Source organism: Platalea leucorodia (assembly GCF_965183815.1).
Source record: "Platalea leucorodia genome assembly, chromosome: 15".
Lineage (NCBI taxonomy): Eukaryota > Metazoa > Chordata > Aves > Pelecaniformes > Threskiornithidae > Platalea > Platalea leucorodia.
The window spans coordinates 2,393,731-2,407,104 of NC_138837.1; the positions used below are offsets into that span (position 1 = coordinate 2,393,731).

Below are 13,374 nucleotides of genomic sequence, written 5' to 3' on the forward strand. Positions count from 1 at the left end.
GCTACCACTCTGGTTGCCATCGCAATTACATTTTTTCAGACACCGATGAAGAAGCAGCTTTGAGTCGTGGCTGGTTGTTCTACACCAGAATGGAATTTGAAAGCCATTATATTTCATCTCTGTAATACTCTACAACCAGTAACATAATTGTTGAAAAAGCTACTTTATTTCAAACTAGATAAAAGCTTTGCAGAGATCTCATACACTGATATTTTAGCTAGTGAAATCAAATGCTTCAGTAATATAATAGTACTGTTAAAGCCACTTTGTTTTACAATTAAAAGGTACCTGCCTCGTTGCCGAGATTTAGCATCGGACAAAAAACTCTGTCTTGTTCTATTTAGTACTAACAATTTAGCTTTTATCTGTTTAACTGCTGTTTTTATTAGCCTTCAACTAAACCCCAATCCATCATGACTCTTATGCAAAACAATATTAATATGCCTCACTAGTTCCACCCCCTCATTGGAGAAGCCATCCAGTTTTCAGTACTCCGAGGAAGGCATTAAAAGGTCACTGTTGCTTAGAGATGACACATTTCACTGACTGATCCCTCCATCCATCTGTTATCAATCATACACAGCGCACTTTCTGAACAGGGTATAAGAACCGAAGCATCTATAATCACCAGTTACTTCTCAAGAACTAGGTCAGAGCACGTGGCTACTGAAAACGCTCTAAGCTGTCTTCTGTTACAGTGGCCTGTATTCACAGCTAGGCCAGTCACCGCTCATTTCAGCTCCGAAGTTAAGTGGCAGAAGATAACTAATCATTATTCTGTGGCAACAAGTCCAGAGGTGATTTAGGGTTGGAGGTGAGCAGGGTGGGAACCTGCAAGTCAGCGGGGCGGCTCTATGGCGTGGTGAGACATCCCCAAGCAGCGAGCAGAAGGCTGGGTTCTCGTGTAATCTCAAAGGTGTTTATTCCTTTCCTCTCCTCCCACTCAAGACGTACAAGCAGAGCGGAGTCAGTTCTCCACCACAGCCACACCACGCTGCCTAGAAACACTGTGCATGATGCTGCTGCAAAAACATCTCATTAAGAGCTTCTTCCCTTTGCATTATGATAATACGAAGAGCAGAAACTGGATAAAACAAGCTTGGGTTAGTCTGCAACATGGCAGATGCAATTCTTCTAGAAAAGCAGCTTCCACATTTTTAAAGCCATTTCTTCAGTTTATGAAAATTAAATTTTCTGTAAGGCTAGTGAAGCAGCATATGCATGGAACACATTTGAGCCTGCCAAGGTGACCATGGACTGGAGGACACGTAGAGAGGCCTCAGGAGCTGCACCACCCACCCTCCTAATCCCAGCCTTCAGCTTTCCCCCTTCCCTGGGCCTTTGTGGCAAGGGACCTCTGGGAGATACAGTCCCACCTGGTATTTTGGCTAATTAGGGCTGCAGGGCATACTGGGAAAGGGGAGAGGCTATAAAACTCAGCGGCAGGGTAGGACACCCTTCCTGGAGATGGGCTGGGAGTGGGGTAAGGAGTAGTGGCTGGAGGGCTGCAGCTCTGCCAGTTGCAAGCTGAGGCCACTCGTTTTGCCTGGAGAAATGGATTCTTGCCAGACCAGAGGGCTTGCCTCCTTCCTCAGCATCCTAGTAGCGCCTCTGCTGCAGAAAGGTAAGACCCGTAATGTGACTGTCGCCTCCTAATGTAAGGTGGCTTCTCTCAAGGGCATCTCTGTCAGGTCTGTTATCCTCTGAAAGACCAGCAAACAGACTGTGGGAACCAAACTCAGGTGCCATTTGCAGTGTGGAACAGTAAAATGCTTTTCAGTAGAGCAGGGCACTGAATAGCAGTAGCTTCAGTACTGCCTGCCCTTGTTAAACCCACTAGCTAGCCCTCTGGCATGGGAGAGGGCAAAGAACCTGCTAAGGGGGCTGGGGTGGTGAAGACTCCAGTGAAGGAGTAACAGGAAGGGATGCAAAATCCACTGTATCATGAAAACAGGCCAACGTGTGTGTCTGGGGACACCAGGGACCCCCGCGGAGCTGCTGCCTAGATAGTAATTAGAGCGTTCAGGTCTAAGGGCCTCGCCTCCACACCCAGATCCCCTCCTCTTGGGAAGAGGCTTCCTGGCATGGCTCAGGTAGGACCCTCGGAGCATCCTGCAGGACTCCTCTGCTTTCCTGGAAGCCCAGCCTGATCCCCATCCCTGTGCAGGAGACTCTGCTATAGCTGCAACAAATAGAAAACAAACTAATGAGGCATTAGGGCTAAACTTAGCTGCAATTAACACTTAATTACCATCCTGAAAACACTTGCTGTATTTTGCCAGGGCCTGGAAAGGTAAAACCAATTAGCTTAATTTTGTGTGGTAGAAACCTTAAACTGCCTCAGATGCCTGTCATGGATGGGACCCTGGGAGTAACTGGTGTTTCTGAGACTGTAGTGCCTGGAGCTGAGCAGTCCCGCAGGTGGGCTGGGTAACGGGATGCAGCCCTGCTCCGGGCACCAGGTGCCTGGGGAAGAGAAGGGCCGTATGGCACGGATGCTGTGAGCCAAGTCACCCCCTCTGCTCTTGGTGCCCTTGTGCCAATCTCAGCTTTCTTAGCCTGCTTGTCTGAGAGACTGCTCTTCTCTGTGCCTGTAGCTTTGTTGTGCTGACTGGTGTCCTCCCTAAATAAAGCAGATAGCAGGTCAGGTTGCAAGCAAAGGGGTGTGGGCTCCTGGACAGGGAGACAGAAGTACAGAAAGATCCAGAGAGTAGGCAGAGGACACAACGCCTGTAAATCTCCCTCCAAGTCACTAGTGCAAGTTCCTCAGTTTTTTTTGTGGTAGACTTGTAGGCTGTGCTGAGGAGGACTGACTATAGTCTGATCATGTACTGCCTGCGTGAAGCTGCATGAGCCTTTCTTAGGCCTCTGCTTTGGAGAAGAGCCAAAATCGACACCAAACTTTCTGCAAAAGGTATCCGAGTCAGTTTGTACATGCTCATGTATACTTGGTTTGGATACCTAAACCCACTGCTCTCTCCTGGAGTCTATAGGCTCTGTTTAATACGCATCAGTGTAAGCAACCCTTGGATGGTTCTCCAGAGAAGCAGGGAAGGTATCCTAGAAAAAGATGCTCTCTTGGAGCATACTTAGGGGTAAATACATTGTCCTTTTGGTATGGGAGAGAAGGAGAAAGAGAAATGTGCAGGCTTGGGGAAGCTTGTTTCTCTGAAGTCCTCTCGCCTTCCCGTAAGGTCTGCTGTCTGCCTGTACGCTTGTCAGCATAATGTTGCTTGGACCCATGACCGCAGCATGGGACCATCTACGGTACTGTTCCTCATGTGATCCAGTGAATGTCACTATGTGATAACAATATCATCACATTAAAGGCCTTGGGTGAACTGGCATGGCCCAGCTCTCCTGCCTGTAAAGCATCTAGTAAACGGGACTTTGTTACCAAGGTGGAGCATTTCCCCCCCCACCGTGTACTATCAGCTGTGTCTTTAACTGGCTCAGGGTGTGCTAGCAGCATAGAGCAGACACACAAGACGCTTGTGTTTTACACTCTAACCATGTAAGAACTGTCATCTGTTTTTCCTGCACCTTCCTGTAAATGAAAGGAAGGGGCATGGCATTCTGAGAACTACAGAAAGGTCCACACCAGCAGTCTGAAGACTGCTGAAATATTTTCAGATGCTAGGATTGTTTTCCTTCACAGCCCAGGGCTGTCATTAGCTGAGCATTTGGATGCTCTTCCAAAGAGGCTGAAAGGAAAAGCCCTCCAGGAACCGCAGCAGAACAAACTCCCATCCAACAACAATAGATCCTGGCAGGCAGCTACAGAGGTCTGTACCAGGGCAAGCGCTCCAGCAGTTTGCACTTCCATGCTCGAGTCTGTGCTTCAGCTGCAGCAGACCAAATAACTCATTGTAGTGGGAGAGGCTGCAAAGACTAACCAAGAAACCCAGCTGGGAGTTCAGCTTCTATCTTTTTTTAGTACTGATCACAACTCCAGCTCAGATTAACATGAAGCTGGCAGGAAAACTTAGCTCCAAGCGTAATAACTCAGGAAGGGCTTATAGGCAGAATATATCAGAGGAATCTGTGCAGCGGTTATCTTGGTGAACTTCTCCATTAAGAAGGCTGTCTGCCTGGGAAAACTGAGCGAACGGTGTTCTTAAAGAATCTCATGAACAAGTCTATTAAACGTCTCTGCCTCTGAAGTCTGCCACACAGCGATGAATTACACCGAGATGGCTGAAGGCAGTCACCCTGCCCTCTGCCAGCTCTCCACCTGGTTCCTCTCCTTCTGTAGCCAGAGCAGATAAATGACATCCATATTTGCTCCCGAACCATTGCAATTTACAGCCTGGCATGGCTTTAAGCATAAGCTGCCGTGTGAAGCCAGCCCAGCTATCAGACTGGGAGCTGCTGGGGTGCGGGAGAGGCGGGTGCTGTGCGGCTGTCCCTGCCGCCTCTGCTTCGCAAGGTTGCACTGTAGGATTGCAACTTTTACTCATCCTGATTTAAACTGATGTCATGTCACACTTCAACACTACCAGTTGATATTTGGCAGTCAGTATGACTTACAGCGTGGCTAGAGTGCAATTCCTCACTAGAATACCACGTGGAGAAATTGCAAAGCGTTGAGGCTCTGCTTAAGAGCATGGATGCAGCAAAAATGATCAGGATAAAGAGGGAGGCTGAAGTGAGAACCCGGTTCTCATGCCAAGGAGAACTCAGGCATTTCTGATGTACCCTGAGTCAAGATTTATAAATGTTTCTGCTCCTCTGGCACATTGGCCTCTGGGGAAAAACACTTCTCAATTAAATTAAGCCTAAGAAATGTGGAGGTAACAGAAGAAACACGTTAGTCTGGATGCCTGCCTCCTGTTTGTTCATCCTGGTGCTTGGATGGGCACAGCACCAGTTGGCTGTTCCCTTATGAAATGATTAAATAATCCAACATCTGGCTCCTTTCTGAGTGTTAATACCTGCTTAGGTCCATGCTAGACCTTCCAAACAGACCTGAAATTTCTAGGCTTCGTAGAATCTTAAGTGCAAATTCCAGGGAAACCGATTCTGTGACTTAAAGGTAATTAAATGGAGCGACTTGGGGAACTGCTGACAGCAGGCTGTCTGTGCAGATGACAGGCTTTGACACTTACTCCTACCATGTCCTTGTACAACTCGCCACTTAAAATAGCAGCATTTCACTGGGGCTGCTTGACTGGCTGTGAAGTGCCGGTCTGGGGGTAGTGTTGCCCTAGGAAGGTAAGAGCTGACTGTTGCCGCTCCGGTCAGCGTTAGCTCTGTGGAAGCTGGGGAAGGGATGCAGGACATGTGGTGATGTTAACCCTTCACATAAAGCCATCCATTCCCTGGTCTCCCAGGGCAAGATTTCCCAAGCAACCTCAGGAGCTTCAAGGAAATGTTTTGTGTTTTACAAAACTCATCTTTACCCCTAGGCCTGTACCCATAAGCATCTTTAGCAAAGCTTTCCTGTTACTGTTTTGGTGTTGTGTGGGCTCCGCAACGTCCTTCCTCTTAACTTCAGTGAGAGCCTTCACCTGGCTACAGGGAGAACTTGGCTATTTGGTTATGTTGGTTGTTGGCTAACAGGCAGCCAGGAGTAGTGTGTGTCAAGGGAAAGGGTGACCCTGCTGAATCAGGGAGTTATTTGGGCCCTCGAGAAGGACTTTCACATTCTTCACATTAGCTGCCACTTGACTTCTGCAGGAAGAAAAATCTTGTGTTGTACATAAGCTCCCTAGAGTGCTGAGAAGGCTCAAATATCTGCAGATGAATCCACTTCAGCAGAAAGCCAGCTCCACCAGAACGCTGACTCTGAAGGCAGGAGCTGGAGCGGGTGCTGCCAGACACCCGGACCCGGACGGCCTCGGGCAGCGGGAGACGGCAGATGCGGCATGCCGCTTCTCCCTGGGAGCTGGAGGAACGCCTGCCTGCGCTGGGTGCTCGGAGCTGCGCAATGAATCGGACTCTCATGAACAGCGCCTTGATGTGCCTGTCGGAGCACAGTGTACTTATTCAAGTAGCAAACCAATTTCATCAGCTCCCCTGCCAGGGCAAGAGGGGGTAGAGGGATTAGTCTGAACTCTGATGATCATATAATAACATGGCAACTGTATGCAGCTAATAATCCACTGGGAGGATTAGCAAACTTAAAAGTTGTCTAGCTCTGCATAATGGGAGGCTAAGTACAGCAGCTTCCCTGTTCTACCATTGCATTTGCATTCCCTCCTGTGGAAGCACAGAACATGATGAGACAAGGTTTTGCAGTCTGTTATGAAATGGGAATCTAGTGTGTGACTAATGGAGTATTGCTAGCAATTCTACAAGCATCCATTCAGTCAGGAATATGGGTTTAAGCTTTACTATGAGAGTGCATCTTAAATACCTCCTGCAAAAGAGCAGACCGTGACTTCAGCAGACTAATGTTAAAACGTGTCGTTTGAGGCTCTCGGGGAGTAACGTCCCCGTAGCCTGTGCGCTCGGCATGTCCCGAAGTCTGCAAGCAGACTGCTCTGCTAATGCGTGGAGAACACCACCGAACTCCTCCCAGGCTCCCTGGCATAATTCATATGCAACTGGCAAAAGAGCCCAGTGCAAAACACAGGGCAGGAGTAAGATGCCAAGGAGTAGACTCAGCAACTGGAGTTGCTGCTTTTCTTACCACCCGCTCCCTCCCCACACTCTAAGGACAACTTTGAGTGCTAGGTAGCTCAAGGTTTTTTCCCTGGGGCAAGTGCTTTTAATCACAGACTGGAGACCAGAATCAGACATAGTAGTAGGAAGGGAGTTTCAGAGCTTGTACCAATTTACTAATGAATAACTAGAGCAACCAGCTCTGTCAGAGCCTGGAAAAATACAGGGCTGTGACTCCTCATCTTCCTCCCCGGTCCCCTTCTGGAGTGGCAGAAGCAATGAGTAACAGCCTGCCCTGTGCTCAGCCGGCTCCGTCACTGACTGCTCCGGTGATGGCTCACGCTGCCTCCTCCCGTGTCGCAGGGCATGGAGAGCAGCATTGGAAATGTTGTGCTAGGGCTTGTACTACGTGACTTTTTTCTTCTGCTCCAACAGAGAATTCCAGTGGAACGCTGGAGCACACAAAGCATGAAACCTTCAGCACCACGTGCCCCTGCCAGCACTTGGCAGGGCTGCAGGACCCTTCTCTCTCTTGCGGTGCAAACAGGCACTACCACTCACAATAAGATGGTAGCAAAATACTACTTTCCACCAATAGCTTCTTCCAGTGTTTCCTCCCAGTTGCAACTGGTGCTGCTGAGAGTCCCTGGGAAAAAACTCTAGCATAGACAAGGCCTCTGCATGCAAATGAACGCTACATAAATAACCCCCATCTTCCCTCAGTTCCTAGGTTGTGTACTCTATGCACTAGAATTCCCTTCAAAGCCTCCCAGTTCATTCTTTATGCTCTAATTAAGGATCAGTGCCAATTAACTATCTTCAATAGAGGAGCATCTTCCGCTCAGCAGCCAGGAAGTGTCTGAATAAGATCCTGCTGTACAATACGCACATGAAAAGGGAAGCCCTCCCTTTTTGGAAAGGGCTTCCAAGATTAAAAACCCAGTAGAGAACACAGGATGCCTACTTTAAAAATATTGTGTGATAAGATTAACTGATGGCATCCATGAATGTGGAGCGGTTTCTTATGTGCTTCATGTAGCACTCCAGCATGCTATTGCACCGCCAGGACTCTGAGCTGGGTACCATCGTGGCAACAGCAGGTGTGAAAACAGAGCGCAACACTTTTTCTAGAAACTGATATTAAAATACTGTCTGCTTTTTCTTGCAAGGGTGTTATCCAGTCAAAGATCAGCAGAAGCGTAGTGTCAAATCTGATACTAAATATTGATTCAGATCAAAAATTACCAATAGTTACGCCAACATCCAAACCGCCCCGGTAGTCCTCACCTATTGCCTTTGCTTCCTATAGATGTTCACCTGTTCCATAAATAACCAGGCAACTTAGGCTGCTGCTGCACTGTGTTCTGAGCAAGAGCTGTGCTAATAGTCTGAGCAGGCAAAGACAGGGGAATGTCATTTCTGAGCTTGGCTGGAGATGAATACATCAGCTCCCCAGCCAGTTACAGGCTAAGTTTAAAAAGCGCTATTCTAAATGAAAATTAGATGGTTAAACACTGTGGGGGGAGAGGGGGGAAAATAGGATAATCCCTTCAAAGCTTTAAATGGAAGCTTCTCAAACCTGCTCCAGCTGATGTGAGACATATGAACAGCCTCAGAATTAAGACCCCTGCAAAACTTCAGCCAGGCACAACAGCTGCACTGCCTTTTGGGGTAGATACACTTGAACTGGTTACACGTGAAGCAGGTGTAAGCTAGCCACCCTGCTAATCGTAGCTAAATCTAGTGACCATTCACAGGCCGTTGGGAAGAATAAAGGGCTACAGGAGGAGGAGCTCAGACTTGATGATGAGAAACAGGAACTGTAAAACTGCATTGGAGGATGGGGGAAAGCAGCAAATTATTCCGTGAGCAGCAGCATCCACAAAATCTAGTCTGAAGGGATTTACATCCATAACATCTGCCAGGCCACTGATACTTCAATATATAATAACAGAATATATTTGGAACTGTCAATGAATTCGAGTGCTTTTGTGAAGCAGATTGTGTACATCTCATTTTTCATACACACAAAAACCCAAACAGGCTTAATAAATCTCTTGGGTTCAAGGAGAATCCCCATACCTGCTCAGCAGACAAGGGGTTTATGTTTGAGTTTTGCTAACTGATCCCTTTGCCAAGAGCAGGGGATGGGTCTATCCTAACATGCCCTGGGAGTTTCTGGAGAAGCTTGTTACAATCCTGACTGTGCTGAGATTTGAGCTCCAGATAGGAAGGGGGGGGAATGCAGAACAGCGCACTGCAACCCAGTCACCCCAGTGAATGTAACCTTGTATTCCACGTGGGGTTCAGCTCTTTGGAACTTACCCGAATCCTTCTCATGGCTGCCACAATCTCCACGCGGCTGTTGGGCCTGGGTACGTCCAAGCTACCGATGTACTGAAAGACAGAACAGCGAGATGTGTGTAAAGTAACGTACAAGTTAATGGTGAGGGCTTCTTCAAAACAAACAGCATCTTTCATTAATTTAGTCCCTGCTTAGTTAGACTGTGTTGACCCAGGACATGATAGGAATATCTGTTGTGGACAATATTACCGAAGTTCATGGATTTCTAGCGTTGGGTGTGAGCCTCTGACCTCATTCAGATTCTGGATGCGCCTTTACCAGTGCTTTGCAGAGCAGTGTCTGTTCCTAATCAAGTCATGGTCCCATGGGTCTGAAAACGGGTCCATCCTTTGTCATTCCTCACTACATCTGCTTTTAAAAGACTCATAGCTAAAAGCACATAAAAGTTGGAAAGTTGCCAGGATGTGCAGCAACTAGCTTTCCTGGAAAAGGCTCATGATCTGGCCTGACATTTCAGTCTGGACTGTCCTCCCTCTGGACACCACTGTCCCTGCTTGGTTGGACAAGCTCAGCTCTCTGCAGAACCCTGGTAAACTTGCTCAAATCTGTCCCCTACAGCAGCTATTTTCAACTATGCTTACGGGACCCGCGCTGCTAAACAAGCTGCCAGGCTGAGCTGTGATAGCAGCTGCCCTTGGCGTTGGGCGTCCGCGTTTAAGCGTAAGCATCATCCCAGCAGGGCCCGAGATGACGCTCGGGGGCTGAGACGTGGGCAGACGGCGGGTTCGGTTCCCAGCACCTCCGCCTCTACCCCTTCCACACGTACAGCTTTCTGCAAGTGGGTTGCCTGTTCTCTCACATGCGCTGTCATTATGCGGCTCACGCTACACGGGTTGTTAGGAAGACCTGTTTCCCGTTGATGGTGTTTTTCCCTCCTGTGTGCTCTTCCCTGTGCTGCCTGTACTCTCTCCTTACGCGGGGTTGTAACGCTTGTGTGCCAAAGCAGACTCCGGTTGTGCACCTGCTGCTGCAGCACGGTGGTACCTGTGACAGCACAGATGCACAGGAGCGCTGCCCGCACCGCTGCCAAGTGGGGGAGGCACGAAGCTGCCAGCTCAGCCTTGGGAATGAGGAAAACGGGCAGCGTCCTGGCAGTCACCTCGCGTGTGGAGCAAAAGGCCGTTAACGTTGTAAAGCAGCATGGCTCACAGCTCTGAGGAAAGACTTGCATGTCAAGGGCATGTTGGCGAGGGCACGAAAAATGCCATCTGAGTGAGAGGGGGAGCGGCCCGATGAGAAATGCCAGCGTCCTGCCAGCACGGGCTGGAGCTGGGCGCGCTCCTGCGGCTGTAGCTCTGGCAGGCGAGCGCGGGGTGCCGGGCTCGGCGCCGGGCTCGGCGCCGGGGGGTTCCCAGCGGGGTCTGTCGGCTCCCTCGCTGTCACGCAGCCCGTCTCCGCACGGCTGTCACAGGCCGTTAGTGGGGCAGCAGTGGGCAGTTTACAAAGCTTAGTGCCCCTTTCAAGAGCGTTTGGTTCATGAATCGTGTCTGTTTGAGCATGTGCTTTCAAGTTGTGGGGGGTTTTTTGGGTTTTTTTTGACCTTGTTCCGCTGTGGAAAGGGGAGGGGGCAGCTAGTCAGGAGAACACCGCACACATTCAGGGGGATAATATACATATTACCAGAGACAAAATACTTCCCCAAGAGCAGCCCCATAGCTATCACTGTTACTGACATAGCTCTGGTTTTATTTCTCTGCCATTATGCTTGCAGCTTGCAATGGGTTTTGTCTTGAAAAATTTCTACTTAATAGGGATTTCAGAGATGAAGTCTCCTGGCTCAGTATCTACGGCTCTTTCACCTGCCTTGAAATAAATACCGCAAGCAATCTGAAAGGTCATCTGGCTTTTCTGACGCTTCTGTACATGCCTTTGCAAAACAGCATTTTTAAGAGCAGTAAGTTCAGCTGTAGCCTTTGGTAAACTACAGGAGAGTCAAACCGCTCAGACCACGAGAGCCCGAGGGCAGCAGGGAAGGGAGTGACGGAGCCAGGATTTCCCTCTGCCCTGGTAGCGAGGGCATATCCGTATCGCTCCAGATCTGTGGTCTCTCTGGTTTGCAGGCATCTCCTTCCCTGCTGCGCAGCGGCTCTCAGTACAGTCACAGGTAATCCAGATCAGTTCAGCGCAGCCGGCTGGCCTTTTGTCTGCGAGCAACAGAGCTGCAGTGGGGAACAGGCCACGCTACCACAGATAAATGACTAGGTGGGGGCAGGAGGAGAGCTGGTGACTGCTGAGCCAGAGGAGATGCTCCCAAATTCCCTGCTTTAGCCTTGCTGGAGAGTTTGGGTGCTTGTGCAGAGCCCTGCCAGCTCACGAAGCTTTGCACAAACAGCCACCTTTCCACAAGCAGCTCCCAGTATTGTCCTCCTGAAGTTTGTCCCTGAAGATTATAGGGCAAGTAAGATGGTTTGGTATGCGGAGATTAGAGACGAAACACGGTCGGTGAGATTGCCTGGCGCGAGACACCTGGCAGCCAGTTACAGCCCTGTCATTGTCAGAGCTGCAGCTGACTGATGTGCCCACACCGAGCGTCCTAATTGGAAGAGACAGACTTCAGAGCAGAACCGAGCAAGCACGTTACTAAGGTAATGCACACCCCATCCCAGACCCACACATCTTAACAGCGTGTTATCCGCTCTCTGAATAGCTCTGGATGCCTGAAGCTGTCAGTCTGAAGAAGCCCATTTCACTCAGTTAAAGGTACAGTTGCTTCACATCTTTTAAAAGTCAAAATGAGGATTTTTCTTCTCCTCAGCACGGTCTGCGGCATAGCAAATGTTAATTTTAAAAAAGGAATCAAAGATTAATTGTTTTTCTCCCCTAAGGAAGAGAGAGATTTTAAAAATAAGTGATTAACTGGCTATTCAGATCCATCCTACATACTACTTAAATCTTACAGCTCTTTTAGCAGGAAAACCATAATGCACATTTCAAAGGTTTATTTGAATATATATGCCCCTTGTTTCCAGCTCAGGAGACAGGAGGCGTGAATTCCATTTCTAATCTGTGTTAGGCCACCTGCAAAGCAGGGAAGGGAACCCTAGAGTTGCTCCAGCAAAATGCAATTCTTCTTGTCAGCTGAATTATAAACCCCTTCCCTGCTCTGCCTACAGAATGTCAATTCCAATGGAGTCACTTTCGGAGAGCGATGCTGCGCTGCCAGACTGTTCTTCATGATCAATACGAGATTTCTGACAATATCAGTGTTTCTGATACCCGAAGACTGCATGCATTCAAATGAAGACCTCGCCTGCCCAGCTTTTCACGTAGGGAACAGGTCAGATGGAGTAAGGCACTAATATGGTTTGAAGCAACACGTAACAGTCTGCTGGTTTCCAGGGGAATAGAGAGCTGCTACCCCGCTGCAGCAGGAACGGGGTCCTGCCCGGCGGGGGACAGGGCAGGCACCCGATCGGGCAAGGACAAGGCCGTGCGCCTGGCACGGGAGCATCCACTGCGCGGTCAAGAGGGGTCTTTCCAGATCAGTCCTCAAATGAAGCGCACAAGGCAGCTTCTAAGGGTTAGACAGCTGAAAAAATACGAGGAAAAGAGCAAGAACCTGTTTGATTGTGATAATTAAATGTAAGGCTTTCATAATTTCCTGGTGTTGTCTTTAGGCTTCCTTAGCTCTGGCACACAGCAGCATGGGCTAGGGGCGCTTTCGGAGCTGAAGAAACAGACCAGGGGCAGGACCGGCGGGGGACACAGCCAGCCCCGGCCTCGAGCCCGCGGTGCCACCGGCCCCGTGGCCAGCACATGGCCCTCCCGGTGGCCGCCGGCCCGCCCGGGACCCCCAGCCCGCGGGGACCCTGCGCCCAGGGCTGGTCTGCAACAGGCGAGGGCAAAGAGGGCCCGGCGCTGCGGGGGGAACCTGCCGGGGAGCTCGGCCTCTGCCAGAGCCCCCGGAGCCGGCGAGGGGCTCCGGCAGGCGGGGGGGCCCTGCTGCCTTCCCCCGACCGAGCGGCCCGGGGCTGGGGGAGCGCGGCCGGAGCTCACCTTGGCCTGGAAGTGGATGCCGTGCTGGAAGGCCTCTTCGTTGTGCAGCGGGACGCGGGAGTCGCAGCCATCGTCCACCAGGTTGTACCGGTTCTTCACCGGCATGGCGGCGGGCGGGCGGCCGCCTCAGGCCGCGGCCCCGCCGGGCATCCCCGCCGGCAGCGCCCGGCCCGGCGGAGCCCCGGGGCCGGCGGAGCGGGGGCAAGGGCGGGGGGCTGCCGGCGCCCGAGCCCGGCCGCGTTTTGAATGAGCGTCCGCGGGTGCGAGCGGGGCCCCGGCCCTCGCCGCGGCGCCATTGGCCCGAAGTTCCCTCATGTGATGCGGGGGGCGGCGGGAGCCCGCCCCGCCCGCGGCCGCCCCGCCTCGCCCGGCCCCGCCGCCGGCCCCGGCCCCGGCCCCGGCGGCTG

At 50.7% G+C, this 13,374-nt stretch overlaps 1 protein-coding gene across 1 annotated transcript in view; it reads right to left on the reverse strand.

The window, feature by feature from the left end:
* LOC309597721 (carboxyl-terminal PDZ ligand of neuronal nitric oxide synthase protein-like) overlaps positions 1 to 13,072 on the reverse strand; it is a gene marked incomplete at both ends in the record, with an annotated part of 37,414 nt that extends 24,342 nt beyond the window's left edge. The window contains 2 exons of the mRNA XM_082327375.1: positions 8,932 to 9,003; positions 12,968 to 13,072. Of these exons, the coding sequence (XP_082183501.1) occupies positions 8,932 to 9,003; positions 12,968 to 13,072 (177 nt within the window). The remainder of the gene's footprint in view (positions 1 to 8,931; positions 9,004 to 12,967) is intronic.
* Positions 13,073 to 13,374: the final 302 nt, after the last annotated feature.